Source organism: Bombus fervidus, chromosome 10 (assembly GCF_041682495.2).
Source record: "Bombus fervidus isolate BK054 chromosome 10, iyBomFerv1, whole genome shotgun sequence".
NCBI lineage: Eukaryota > Metazoa > Arthropoda > Insecta > Hymenoptera > Apidae > Bombus > Bombus fervidus.
Window position 1 is genome coordinate 4,446,963 of NC_091526.1, and position 15,123 is coordinate 4,462,085.

The 15,123-nt window shown below is 37.4% G+C and overlaps 1 protein-coding gene across 1 annotated transcript; it reads left to right on the forward strand.

Annotated features, from left to right (window-relative positions):
* Positions 1 to 2,522: 2,522 nt before the first annotated feature.
* On the forward strand, positions 2,523 to 11,446 carry Hasp (Hig-anchoring scaffold protein). The gene is made up of 5 exons (XM_072011247.1): positions 2,523 to 3,999; positions 4,966 to 5,096; positions 5,987 to 6,227; positions 7,061 to 7,862; positions 8,496 to 11,446. Exons 1-5 carry the CDS (start codon positions 3,201 to 3,203, stop codon positions 9,922 to 9,924), a joined length of 3,402 nt encoding a protein of 1,133 aa, XP_071867348.1. The 5' UTR covers positions 2,523 to 3,200; the 3' UTR covers positions 9,925 to 11,446.
* The last annotated feature ends 3,677 nt before the right edge of the window (positions 11,447 to 15,123 follow it).

The following is a 15,123-nucleotide window of genomic DNA, read 5'->3' on the forward strand; positions in this document are numbered from 1 at the left end:
CGAGTTTTGTCCGTTGAAAACCGATCTCCTGTCTACTACCCACGCCTTGATATCTTTTCCTATTCCTCAGTTTTTCGATCTAACGATCGTACTATCTAGAGATAAGAAACTGTCTGCAATCAAAATTCATGGCTTTTCATATTTTACTCGGTTATTTACAGTGGCAGACAGAAGAAAGTTTAAAACTAACACTCGTGTATATAATCACAATTTCTATCAATATCTCTCTTGTCGTTTATTATATTAATTTATATTAATTTACAATAATTATATTATACATTCATTTCTCTCGTCACTTATAATTCACTTTTGCAAAATTATAACATTTCTTCCGTTTTATTCTTTGAATTTTCTTCTGGATATTACTGTATATATATATAAATTCCTATTTATATGTATGAATATATAATTAATAGAATAGAATCTAAACAAACGATTGTTCTACTTATTAAATATTATAACAAACACTATACTTTGGATATTTTATACAGGATATCTCAGAAATTATGGTAGCAACTGGCAAGTCAGGAATGTGGAATAAATCTTTTTCATGAGACTTTCAGTTTCTGAGAAAAGCATGTCTGCTGAAACTCTATTTTCGGGGAAATGAGGACTTAAATAGAAAAATTGTATTCTACGTTTTTCACTTATTTTCGCACGTAGATTAATCTTCTGCTGTTTGTTTATTCATTTGGTAAATATCAATTATAAGTTACCAATTGGTAAGTTGCCAAATTCACGTATATTAAATTTTCCAAGTACGATTTTATCGAAAATGAAACGTAGTATGAAATACATTTTTTATAAATTTTTATAAATTACATATTTGCACTCCGTGTATACTTGTAGATTCTTGTAGCTTTAAATCAACATCTAGATATAAATGTATGAAAGTTCTCAAAGAAAGTTCACAAGAAAATGATATTACGCTATAACCAATCAAACACATCTTATCATTCCCTCGTATATTGCTACGTTTTATCATGCAAATCGAACCGAGTAACCGTAAAAGCGACCGTCCTTCGAAGCTTAGTAAAGCATGTCGTATAAAATCCTAAGATTGTGGCGTCACGCGAGAAGATCTCGTTTTCGATCCCCGGTTTTAGTCTCGAACAACTTGATTGAGCAGTTGAGGCCGATCGAGACGTGTTGGGGATCGTTTAACTCGTGGTGGATCGAGGTTGCAGGCGGTTTGCCACAATTTGTCTGGACGGCGAAGTAACGTGTTAACGGGCTAGAAAGTGGCTGCAGGTGCTGTTAGCTTTCGTGACTCGACGCGTTAACGGGAGCGTGGCGTTTTCGCGTGTCGTGGCGCGCGCGGCACCTTCGTGTTGCGAAAGAGTAACGTTTTCTCGAGAGCAACGCGAAAATGTATGTAATCGAGGAACGACGGAGATTCTGGTGGTTCTATGCGTTTCGAATAATAGCGGAACGTTAGCGAACGAAACTTCCTATTCAGGAAGGACTAGCTCGAAGGAATCGAGAGGCGCGTTATCCTGGTGACTGTGCCTTGTGAAAGGAAGGAAGTTTGCTTACGAAGCGTACGCCGGCGTTTTGTACCACAGTATATGAAACGATGTTTCCCCTAACTTCTCCATTTTTATCCTTATTCAGAGGAAATTTACATAAAGCTGTTGTAATACTACGTTCTCGAAAGTATGAACTACGGAAACTACGGTATCTCTAGAGGGAAGGTAATGATATTGGGGATTGAGAAACTACGCTGACAAGTTAGGTTAAGGGTAAGTTAAGTTGTTGTCACCCTCTGAAACAAGATATTTTAAAAGTTTACGAGAAAAGTGATTACAAAAAGTATCGATGCGCATCCTTATTTTTCAATAAAGCGTTCTCTATCGAGTTCTATACATTTCATTTTTATAGTATCAAATTTTTGTAGTCATATGAAAATGCTACTTATTACTAGATGATACAACATTTATATACATGGACTTAATTAATTAGTATGTAAATATTATAATAAGTACAATGATGTGTCTATCTTTTTTATAGTTACCGTAAAGAAAAGAAAATTGTGGGTAACTAAATATTTCTGATTTATTCAATACGAAAAGGATTTGCAAGTAGAATATATGTTACTAGAAAATTTAATGATATTATAATTCATATCACATGTCGGATATCTATTTCCCGATAACATTCTTGTAATCTTAATTAATCGCTATCGTACTATATTTATATCGTGTTTTTACATCATCTCTAAGCAACTATGCTAAAGCCTACATCATTATGTCACAAACACCTATTCTCTACGCCTACGACAAAACTTTCTTTTCATAATTCAAGCATTAAAATCCACCTCGAGAAATATCTTACTCCTACCGCAAAACCATCACTCCGATACTGGAACCAGAGAAAATACATGTTACACGAAGTTAACACTTCGCAATTCCTCCGCCTCCGACATATGGCAAACAAATCTAACAAATATAAATGGAGGAAGGAAGAAGATTTGTCTTGATCAGAGGAACATATTCGATACGGTTCTAGACGCGTGGCGAATGAATCATGTTGCCGACTGTAACCGTGTATAAAACTGTATCGAAGCCACCCCCTTACAAGAACGTATAACGGTTGAAAAAGGGGGGGTGTATGTGTCGGGATAGAAGGGGAGGATGGCACGTTTCTGCGCAACTCCGAGGGCTTTTCCCCTGTCCCTCGCCATCTGCTGGAAGCTGCACGAGTGAGGAGATGTATTGAACAGGCTGAATGCGCGTGCAGAGATGCGCGAGTATCCGCGAATTCCCGGCAGCACGGGGCCGCAGTCCGCACAATAAAGAAAAAAATTGCCACAGAGTTAGGGGAACAGAGAGGTGGCGAGCGAGACAGAGACAGAGACACCGTCCTAATCCTCCTGGACGCCGAAGAGGCAGACTCGATTAATAGTCACGGTCGCGAGAGAAACGACGTCGTCCTCGTGCGCGCGGTGCCTCGGGATGAGACTGCTGCTACTTTAAGCGGAGCTTCCGGAACGGAGTACCGTTCAATGGGCCACCGCGTCTGGTGATCATCATCTCTGGTGAAACAGTTTTTCAATTTGTGTCTCCCGTCTCGTAAATCGTTCTATCAACGCGTCGTTACTCACGAGTTCAACGAATAAAACGAGTTGTTCGGTCGACGTCGAAACGCGTGTGAGTCGTTTTGTCCGGGAAACGAGCAGTATCAGACAAACACCTGATAAAATGAGACCCGGCGGCTTCCTTCTGTTGCATCTTCTGCTTTTGTGTATCATTTTCCTCGCGTCGGAAGCGAGACTCGGACAACAAGCGGCTGACGACGACGACGACGACGACGACGATGATTGGGACGACGAGGACGACGAGGACGACGACACCGACGAGCAGAGTTATCAAACGAAACCGGAGGTGGACGATGACGGACGCATATACAAGAACCCGAGGAATTCCCCGTCGGCGGCGTGTCCAAGAAACGAGGGACAGGCGGAATTGCTCGGCCAGAAGTGTCTGCGAAAGTGTTCTACCGATGAAGATTGCAAGAGCAAGAAGAAGAAGTGCAGATGCGACGGTGTTTGCGGGATGTCTTGCATCAAGCCTGAGAGAGAATGTCCGGCGCTGAGCGATATTCAGCACGGTGTGAAGTCGGAGACTGGAAGATTTTTCGGCGATCAAGTCCATTACACTTGTGATCCTGATTATTTCACCGTCGGTGTTACCGAGAGAACGTGCAGGGCCGACGGTAAATGGACCGGCACGACGCCTTCCTGCAAGAAGGATGTCAGTTCCTTCTGTTCTCAGCCGCCTAAGGTGAAAAACGCGCGACACAACGCGCTTTCTGAACAGACCACTTTCGACTTGGACAACGAAGTTCAGTACTTTTGCGACCATGGTTACACAACTACCGGTATCAGAAAAGCGAGGTGTTTGTTGATGGAAGGTATTGCTAGCTGGTTCGGACCTGACATCACCTGCGAGCCGCAGAAATGTGGACCTCCCGCGGACATTGCGAACGGCGGGTACGCCGGTATGTATCCTTTTGGTTTTAGAAGCGCTTTGTTACGGTTTAGTGGGAGAAGATATATAATATAAGAATAAGCGAATCTTTTCTAAGAAATTGAACAGTTAGAAGGATATTGATTATTTGATAATTATTATAGACTTATGAGAGTAGTAAAAATGATTCACTCGTAATATTTCGTGGAGACTCTATAGAGATACAGTGGTGCATTTTTGAAGATTTGAATGATGTTTTTGTAAAATATATGGATAAAAACTTCTTATATTTGATATTATGTGTTATTTTATGTATTTTTCTTTTAAATTCATTTGCCACAAGTTTTATATCATAGTTGTCAGTATTTAATTGCTTCATTCGCAAATTGTTTAACAGACAGTAACGTTTGTTTGACAATTTCCTCTTTATTTAGAAACACGCGAAGATTCTTTACACATGGAATAGAATCTATTTTTGATCATACAATGATGATCGAATTATTCCGATTATGTACTTCGAAGTTGTCGCTTACTGCATGGAACAAGAATGAAGAGAATGGCGAATATTTAATATATAACAAGGATTTTAAAATTCGTCCAAATTATTGGAAATTTGGAATATAAAATAATTTTATCACACTCAACGCTAGTAATATTTTACTTTATAATTCTATATACGTTGCCATAGAATTACATCTTTGAAACGCTCATTACCACCGATGGTGCAGAAGCACTGTTGACAATAGCGAAGTAGTTTTTTTTTTTCGTATGAAAACTGAACAGAAACAGAAACGAATTTCTCTAAAGAAATAATTATTACATTTTAGATACCGATTAAATCTTTGATCTCTATTAGAAATTTATCTTTTTTGAATATATTTTTAACTTGTAGAAACCTATATAAACAGACACTTGATCTGAACCATTTTCATCTTATATTATTATTTCAATTAAAAGGATTTTGACGCGAAATCGCAACGTTTGTTTTCTGTTCAAGGCGAATGTTATACGTACGATTGCAGTGTGTCGTATCACTGTATGGATGGCTACGAATTAGTTGGCAAAGCGGAGAAGCTATGCTTGGCAGATGGCACATGGACTCCTAAAGAATCACCACAATGTGTGCAAGTAAGAGTTTTTAGCGACATATAAAACTTGTTTCTTCATGTTCCGCTCCCTTTTTATTTGACCTTCTTCATCCTTTTTTAACTGGATGCTACAACAATTTAAAGTAATTATTTGTTCTATGGGATCAACGAATCTAAGAAAATGTCAACTGAACGCATTAAGGGCCAAACGATAGTTTGTCATAATTTATTAAATTTCATATAATTGTAGGATCTACATACTTGGAAAATATAGCAACGAAAAAAATATTAAGCGAATCTTTGAAATTTCCTTCCATACACACAATGATAAGAACCAGATTTGCTTATGTAAACTGATTGAAAAGAAATTGTAAATGAAATGTCGCGTTAACGTTGGCTTCTAATGAGTCACGTTTGTATCAGCTCAGAAAGCATTTTCACAACGAAATTTATGGAAATAAAGATCACAAGTCTTACATTTCTTACGACTAATTAATAATTAATCATTTTCGTTCACTGCCACGGTGGTAATCGGTGATCTACGTTTTATTAAAGTTTTTACAATGATCGAAATAAGATAATTTTCATGGACTCGAAAATTTTCAACAACGTGAATGACTTACAGGATATTGTCAGAAAACTGTGCGCAAATATCATATAATATTTTGTAAAAGTTAAATGTTTTGGTGTAGTATATTTCAATGTATCACAGCTTCCAGGGTAAAGAGTATAAAATTTCTGTGATAGTCAACGCGTTAATTAATCATCTTTAAATTAAAAAAAAAAAGAATATCAATTTTATATGAATAACAAAATCAGAGAGATACGATATATTTAAATAAAATTGAGAAAGTGATTGAAAATTTGTTCAATAATGGCTAGTAGTGTATGTGTACGTACGTTTCGAAGCAGGAAATGTTTTCTGTTCAGGTTACAACGGTGCAATGCCCGAAACCGGAGAATCCAGTGAGCGGGAACGCGGTGTACACTTCGTATGCATACAATTCCATCGTGTCGTACGAATGCAAGTATGGATACACAGTGGTCGGCGCGACGACCAGGCGTTGTGGGGCAGATAGAAAATGGACCGGAAAGACACCTACCTGCCAAGAGATTAATTGCGGTTCACCTGGTGTTCTGTACAACGGTTGGATTGAGAATATCGAGGCGGGTGAGTCGCACGATGGAAGAGCGGAGAAAATTCTTCGCCGTGTTTATTAATAATCGTGTCGTTACGAGAATAAACAATAGTAGAAGTTTATGAGAATGTTGCAACTATTTTGCAGTCGAAATAGTATGATACGCTGAGAATATCGTGGAAAGAATTTTGTATAGATATTGGTTTGGTGAGTGTAGGATTTTTATTCGATATAGAGTTGATAAAATATTACTTGAGACATACTTATTCAAATAATTGAATATTTGTCTCACTGTTTTTTCGATTAATATGGAATTATGTTTTTTGTAAGAAGAATGACAGACTTTTACATTTTAATCCCTACATCATATTCAAATGTTCATACTTAATTCTATTTTAAATGAAGGATCATTCAAAGTCAATTATCTATTTCATCGATATTCTTACATCTTCATAATTTTTTGAAAATTTCTTCTATATAAAATCATCAGAAAAGTATCAGGAGAATGTTACATTCGCACACAGACATATTAATATCTCATTAGATTAAACATCATCTAAAATGAATCACTCGCTCCATCGATATCCTTTGTTACCGGTAATGTTTATTTACACAAAACTATACATCGTAACAAATACATTAAAACATTTACAACAATGGATTAAGCATCATTCAAGCTAAATTTCCCATGTTACTGCTGTTCTTTTACTTCCACAATATCCTAAATTCTCCTTTGTTCAAAACCAGCCAAAATTCTTATGAAAATACTCGAACGGTAAACTGTTAAAATTCTTGTTTCATATTCTCAAAAATAACGAAACCCACGTAATTCTGAACTGACCTCTTTATACGCTGATTCCAACAGGTACCGGTCTGGGTGCCAGCATAATTTTCCGCTGCAACGACCACATGAAGCTCGAGGGAAATACCTCGTCGGTTTGTCAGATCGACGGAAAGTGGCGTTATCCATTGCCGCAGTGTCTTGCACCTTGCGTCGTGCCTCAAATAGAAAACGGTAACATCACGGTGGCCAGCCACGATAGGGATCACATCAACAACGTGACTGTGGTCGAGCATGGCGAGAGATTGCTAGTTTTTTGTGAAGAAAATTACGAATTCGCGGCGAACAACACGCCCGTGGTTTGTAATAATGGCACGTGGTCCATTGTGCCCAGTTGTTCACCAGCCAGGTGCAAGCAATTGCCTAAATCGCCCAAAAATGGGATGGTGATAGCACCCAAAACCGACCACGGAATGAAAGCGATATTCAAGTGCAAAGATGGATTTGAACTTGTCAAAGATGGACCAGATAACATCACGAGGTCGGTGAAATGTCAATATGGAAATTGGATCGGAGACATTCCTCATTGCATTCAAGTGTTTTGTCCTTTCCCTGGTTTCATCGAGAACGGGAAGGTCTTCTTGATGGGCAACATGGGAGTCTATGATTATAGGCCGTATGTGAAGAAGGTTGTGAATAACAAGCAGATTATGTATGATTGTGACAAAGGATACGTCCTGGATGATGGACCCACTGGAGCAACTTGTGTCGGAGGAAGCTGGAGCCCTAAGGAGCTGCCCAAGTGCATTCCTGGACAGCACCCTAGGCTCAGATGGAGCAGACGTCGAAGATCTGTGAGTGAGGAAGATCTTACTATGAATTACAGGTAAGTTGAAGATTGTTCTATTATATTTATTAATGAATTGTAGAATTCAGAATCGAATATTGATTTAAGAAAAAAGTTGATTGACATGGTAGCATAGTCATTGATGATTGGTATTCACGCTAGAACTATTGATCTTTAATACGTACCTAAATATATTATACATTAACTGGAATTAGAACATCATGAAGTGAATAAGTATAAGTAAACAAAAATAAGCATTAATATGACCAAAGAACATTTGCATCTCTTTAACAGATAATTGTAAAAACAAAAATTTGTTAATGATAAAAAGTTTGATTAAAATACCTCCATTAAATAAATGATTATATATTCGTATAATTTTTAATGCTTCCTAACGATATTTCGAAGATCTAAGAAATTTGTTAACTATAAAGAATTACGATTAATCTTGAAAAATCGGAAAGAGGATACATATAGTAAATTTCATTTTGAAATATTTAAATGTTGCTTATATTTCAACTGTGGATATAAGAATTTTGCATTTATGATTACATTATTTATATTTCAATTTTTATATACAGATAAAGAAAGTAGAGAAAAAATAGGGGAATTGGAAGTTTAATTTCTACTGGGATATCTGTCCTTAGGAAGTCGAACTAAATCTTTTTCCAGAAAATTCATCGAGTTCTTCCGCAAGATCGGCAAGAAGCTGCTGCATCTCGAGATGAACAAGAGTAAAGAGCACTCGAAGCATAAGATCGAGGCGAAGAACTCGAACTTCAGCCACCACGACAACAGCACTGAAGCTCTATCGTGGAAGAAGCATCCAGGTCATGGAAACAGATCGCGTCTTCGCGAGGAGAAGATGATCGACTTTCTCAAAATCGTCTATCGTAAGCTGCAACGCATGGATGCCAGACAATCTAACAATTCCACCAACGGCAGTATGCACGATCTTCTAAACGCTATGAGTAAAAACTTCTTCCACGTAGATTTATCCGAATCTCGGAAGAATAATTCCGGCAGAGGTCGTTCGGAGTTTGAAATTCGAAACCAGAGAGAGTTCATCAAACTTAAACGAGAGTTCGAGAGGATCATGCGATTTTATAATAAGTCAATGCGTTGGAACGAGAAGCAGAATCGAAAAGATTCAAAGAAGAAAGGCCAGTCTCACGGAGAGAAGGGGAAGAAGTCAAAGGACAAGAAGAAGCATCGTAAAAATTATTACAAAGGATTCTATGAATTCGTGAACAGTTACGTAACCGAAAAACTGTCCATGTTGGAGGCCCGGAACGCCACCGAGGAGCTGATCAAAAACATGAAGATCGACAAGTTCACCGTGAGAAACGGCACAACGTTTACAGTAGGTGAGATGTACGCGTTCTTCAAACATATCATAGAGGCTAAATTAAACAACACGGAGGACACGGCGCAGGGGGAACCGTCGACGACGGCGTCTTCCTTTTTCACGAATACGACCGCCGCCATTGGCAGCGGGAACAGTAGCAGCAGTACAGTGACGACGTCGAGCACGTCGACGACAAGCGGCACGACTACGACGCTGGCGACGCCGAGGGAGATCGAGGCGCGCGATAATCGATCTTCCACGATGGCCAGTAACGAGTCTTCGATGCTGGACAACGAGATCCCAGCCAAAGAAGGAGTGCCAAAGCACCGCAGTAAGCGAATACGAAACGCATCCGAGGATAGTGGTCCTCCGCGTCAGAAGAGGAGGCTGCTGTCCCTGAACGAGCTGCTGATAGCCAACAAGAAGAGCACCAACAACATTGCCGGCTCGTCGTCGTGGAGGAGAGAGAAGCAATGGGCTACAAAGAGGTTCAGGGCCTACGACGACGAGAAGACCAGGCTGTTTACGTTCAAAGAGCTCGAGGCTCAACAACAAAGTCGCTCTAAACGATTCCTGCCACCGTCTGAGCTGGATAATCAAATCTTTTTAAAAAATTTATATCTACACGCGTACGAAGACGAATATCGGGCGAACGTGAAACGTTCGATCGTTCAAGGAAATCACACGAACGAGCAGCAGCCGACTGTGTACAAGAGGCGTAAGGGCAACCTGGGCGCGTACGAGATCAAGTGAACGAAAAACGGAATTAATTGTGTTGTGATATTATTGACGGAATTTACTGAGGTCATTAATACCGATATCAATTCGATTTTAGGCGAGTATACATAATATACGATAGGATTATAATCGTTGTCCCTCGTCGATGCGCATTGTAAGACGTGTATCGCGCTTTTTTCAATGAATCAATCTTTTTCCATTTGTCGAGTCTCGGTGTAACCTGGTTTTACGATGGGGTTCAGTCATTATTCGACACTTATTCGCCGCGATGCGAGCTGATAGGTTTCAAGGGTTTGTTTCAAGTATTCCCTTTTGTTTTTTCTTTCCTTTTATTGTGTTTTCCTCGTCGTGATAATTGATGGTTATTCGATAAGTCGATAATTATTCGATGTCTTTTTATCTATGGAATGCGAAGATTAGTGCACAAGCCCCTTGTCCAGTTGAAATCGTTGCTGAAAGGAAAGGGTTAAAAGTGTTACAGGGTTTTTAATCCACAACGTTTAAGACTGATCAACTTCGAATTTTTAACGTAACTTTTAGGGTTTCTTCGCTTTCTTCTGTCTACAACGGATAAATTTTCAACGTTGAATTTTTGAAGAGAGATTGATGAAAAAATGTTTGCCAAATTTCCTTACTTTTATTAGTCTGTGATACTACGAGAAAGCAGTAGTTCTTCATTTAGTGTAACGAGCATATATCGTTAATAAGATAAATATGAAGAACGAAACACAGAATCAAAATGGAGATGACGTATTGACTACAAGGGGTGTAAAAGTATTTTAGATATGGCTGTCGCTGAACGTAGAGATAATCGCTAACACAAGAGCAGCGTGTCGTTCTGTTTTCAAAGTAGCCAGCTCGCATCGCAAAAAGTATTTTAAACTCTTCGAAAAATCGTATTAGTAGAAGGATATGTTAAACGTATTTTAAGTATATCGTGGAAAAGGCATCAAAAAAAAAAAAAAAAAAAAAAAAAAGAAAAAATAAAACGAAGAAGAAAAGGATTTAAGAAAAAGAAGACGAGTCGAGAAGGAAAAAAGATAGAACACGTTCGGAACTCGTTCGATCAAAACGATCTTCCGTTGTATAATCAATTAAGTTTTCACGAACCGCGAGGCTGTGTTTGTTAAACTATTATATCGATTTAAAAAATAGGTTTTTTAACTGTTATTATCGAAAGGCATTGTAACGTTACGACGTTGTATATAATACATTCATGTTGATTTTACGTCTTTCTCTCCTCGGTTTGATACCAAGACGATAAGATATATATATACACATACGGTCGTATCAATACTCCCGTCCTCGTCTCTTCGTAATTAACTTTTACTTGCGAATGTTTCAAATCCACAGTACATGCATACATATTTGAAACCATTTGTATCGGTCGATCAATCGATCGACCCTTCTCAAACAAAGAAAGACACTGCGAATCAAACCATACACCACTCGTATACAGACACTCGTGCATTTTTATGAATGACAAGTCATGGACAAGTATCATTAGTGAATAATAAGTATTATGATACGAACAATATCAGTAACGTGTACGTTATTCTTCGATGTCCCGAGTTAATTTAATCAATCATTTATTTCATTCTATGTATTCAATTTTATGTTTCTTATTCACAGTGTTTAATTTTATTTCAGGTTTCGGTTATAAAGTATCAGAAACTGGCAAGTACAACGTATCTTCATCCTTCGCTCTTTTATTTTAATCCACTGAGGGTTTAGTAAATATTTTTATCTCATTATTTTGTTATATATTTTGTATCTTAATTAAATAATTATATATAGATGATTAATTATATCTATATAAGTTTCTAATTAATATATAACAGATGCAATATTATGGGGATCTTAATGGGTTTGTCACTGTACCAAAATTTCCAATTTTCATGGATAATCAGTAGTTTAAATATCAAGCAATACATTCAACGCCATTTAGAAACTGAAGGATACCTTTAAGAAACCAAAGAAGAAGAATAAAAGAAGAATTAAATTTTAAGAGGTTAATATTGGACTAAAGCTTCCAGATGATAATGATCCACAAATGAAGCAACACATTCACCTCCATTTCTCCTATTCCCAAATTGAAATATCTTGCAAACATCCTACGACAAGATATTCTCCCTAAATCAAACTAAATTAAAAAAAAAAAAAAAGAAAAAAAAAAAGAAAAGAATAAGAAAGAACGGAAATGAAGATCGGCCAATTAAATGGTCAAATCAACCTTACAAACGGAAGCCATAAACAACGGATACCATGAGATTTTTTCCATCGCCAATTCCAGTGAATTCCCCGTACCACCCATATAATTTTGCGAATAATTTAAATCGGCGGTGCGCGAAACGGGAATCAGGTAGCTGATTCATCGATGAAAGGTATGGTGGTAAAACGACGTTTGGCGCGTATTCGATATCTCCGTAGATCGATAACGTCCGAAAACGGGGGTCCGTGGTCCCGATCGCTGATTATGCCGTAACATCACAGGTAATTAAGTCTGAAAATAAGCGGAGCCTGAAAAAAAGGGGCGCGGTCCCATGCAACGCGCGCGTAATTCGCGTTGCTCGCGTCTCGGCCCGGCATTGCTCCACCTGTCAATAATCGAACAGTGTCATTAATTACGGACCAATTATAATTCGGTAGACGGCGACGAGAACCATGTCCGCGATGTTATCTGGGAACCACCGCTCGTTAACACATCCGTCGCCGCTTCGAGGAATCGTGTTAAATCGATTAATCCCCGACCAACACGCACGGTCGTTATGATAAGAGCAACTTGGATCCACGGACTGCACGTGTGGTGTGTGGTACGAGTGTGTAAGTACAGATCTGTACGTGCGATAACACTCCACTGGCAATAAAAGTGCGAGGCTACTCGTCGATGGGCCGGATTGAAGTACGCGATGATTGGTAACTCGTAATTGGACCGGACCATCCACTGAGGTCTGACGTATACGAACCATCTTTTGCTTTTGCGAATACATTACCAGGATAAGATACCTCCGGATTATTATGGGAATTTTTCGATGAGAGGATTTTAATCGCGGGGATTAGGGATGATTTGCGACGAAGATACGATTGGTTTTGCCCGTGAATTTCGGCTTCGGAATTATTGAATAGCTACTTGATTTCCTTTCTTTTCTTTTCTTTTTTGGGGTCATTATTTAAATAGTTTTTAAGGTTCTTTTTCCTTGTTGATTTTTTCTGAAATACACTACCGGCTATGAGTATTACTATACCTGATATTTAGTACAGATTGAATGCTTTTTACTGCTTTTATTTTCTAGTTATTTTATTACGAATTTGTTATATTGCGCATTACATGTGTTTTATAATGTAAAATGTTAAATGAAGTAAAATTTACTTGAACTTTTCAGTAAATGTAACGAGAAGCGTCTTAATATTTATGATCAGCGGTATATGTGTTTGGTTGGAGAACGGCTTGCTTGATTTTTAAAGGAAATTTGTATCCCTATTTCTATAGATAATTAATTGACAAGTTTTTAAGAACCTTTTATTTATGTGTTTCGAAAATGTAGGTTTCAAAGTTTTTGAAATAATTTTGTTTCAAATTTTTACAACATTTTACGCTCCACTAAGGATATTGATATGCAAATTGTTATTTGATTTTATCTTTATCAGTATAAAAGGAGGGAAAAAGAAAGCTGTGTTTGTGTATAATAATGAATGAACCTGTTGTTTTCTTTTTTTTTTTAATTAAACTTTTAAGCACAAAAAATCTGCAAACTGATTGTATATAGCAATTGAAACAAAGAATCCTCTCTTCTCTGTTTTTAATGTCTATAATATTGTGATTAAAAAGAGACATAAAAAGAGACTTAGAATGTCGAGGTTATATTCGAAAATTCCATCAACTGTTTTATTGAAGAAACCGGAAATTTCTTCGATGGATTACTTGAAATCTTCAAATTGTATAAATCGTAAGCAAACATTTGCAATGAATCAAAAGATAGTTACATCACAAGGTGGCCCAGTTTCATGCTTATTAATATCATCGTTTCTCTTCCAATACTAATGAACCAGACCATTGAACATCTCGTCTTTTATGGCACATATTATTCGTATCTGAAACGATAAAATTGCAAGAGACTTATGCAGCTTTCACTGCCACATTTATGCCATATGGTGCCCTGACATTTTAAAATATGTTCCTTGATAATTGTACGTACGTATGCCAATACTTTCTTAAAGTTCCAGCTCCATTATTTTTTATATATTTCTGACATTATTAAATAAATCCAAATATTCCTACCTTCGTTTCAGGAAATTTTTCATAACCTACACTGCGGGATGATATAAATAGATAAAACCCTATTCTCAGTCCAGGGATTACATGGGTATACCGTGATAATATTCGATAAAACAGAGTACACGGTTTAATAAATCTGAATTTTCATATTTCTCTTTCAGTAAATTTGCTATATGTTTTTATTCCGTCTGTTCCTAAATGTTTATATTAATTTTTTAATTTACATTCAAAATATTTTATGATTTGTTCTATACTCTATTCAAAACTCAAAGGTTGTATAAATACAATAACAATATTTTACAGAGTATTCGTATAGTATTTTTTACCAAGTTTTCTTTTACTTTCAAATTTTTCTTTTCAATTCACTTTATACTCCATTCAAAAGTCGAGAATTGTACATATATCATATTCGATACATAATATTATCTAGAGTAACAAATTCGAATCTTCTCATTTTCCTTTCAATAAATTTCGCATCCATATCCATGGATGACATAGATAGAGACAGCTCGGTTCAAAGGCTAAAGGTTACATAGGTATACGGTGACAATACGCTACAAACACAAGGACCTTAAAACTAGCTTGAAATCGATAAACGTGTAGCAGTGTGCTTAAGCAGACTACCATTGGTACGCCTGCGCCTAACGAGAGGTGTGAGAAAAAAGAAAAAACGAAAAAAGAAGAACACGAAAGAAGCACAGTATACTAATTCATTTAGCAAGGAACGTGTTCAGTCATTATTCCAGTTCATACGACGATGATTATGCGGTTACTCGATCAAGGTGCTAAATAACGCTAAAAACAAGAAAGACTAGCGATAAATGGCTACTGGTGCTTCGACTTTGTACTCCATTAGAGCCATCCCTCGTGTCTCCTATGTAAACTGAACACGGCACTCTCGAAAAGTAGTGCTAATGACAAGTAAACGAAAACTGAGT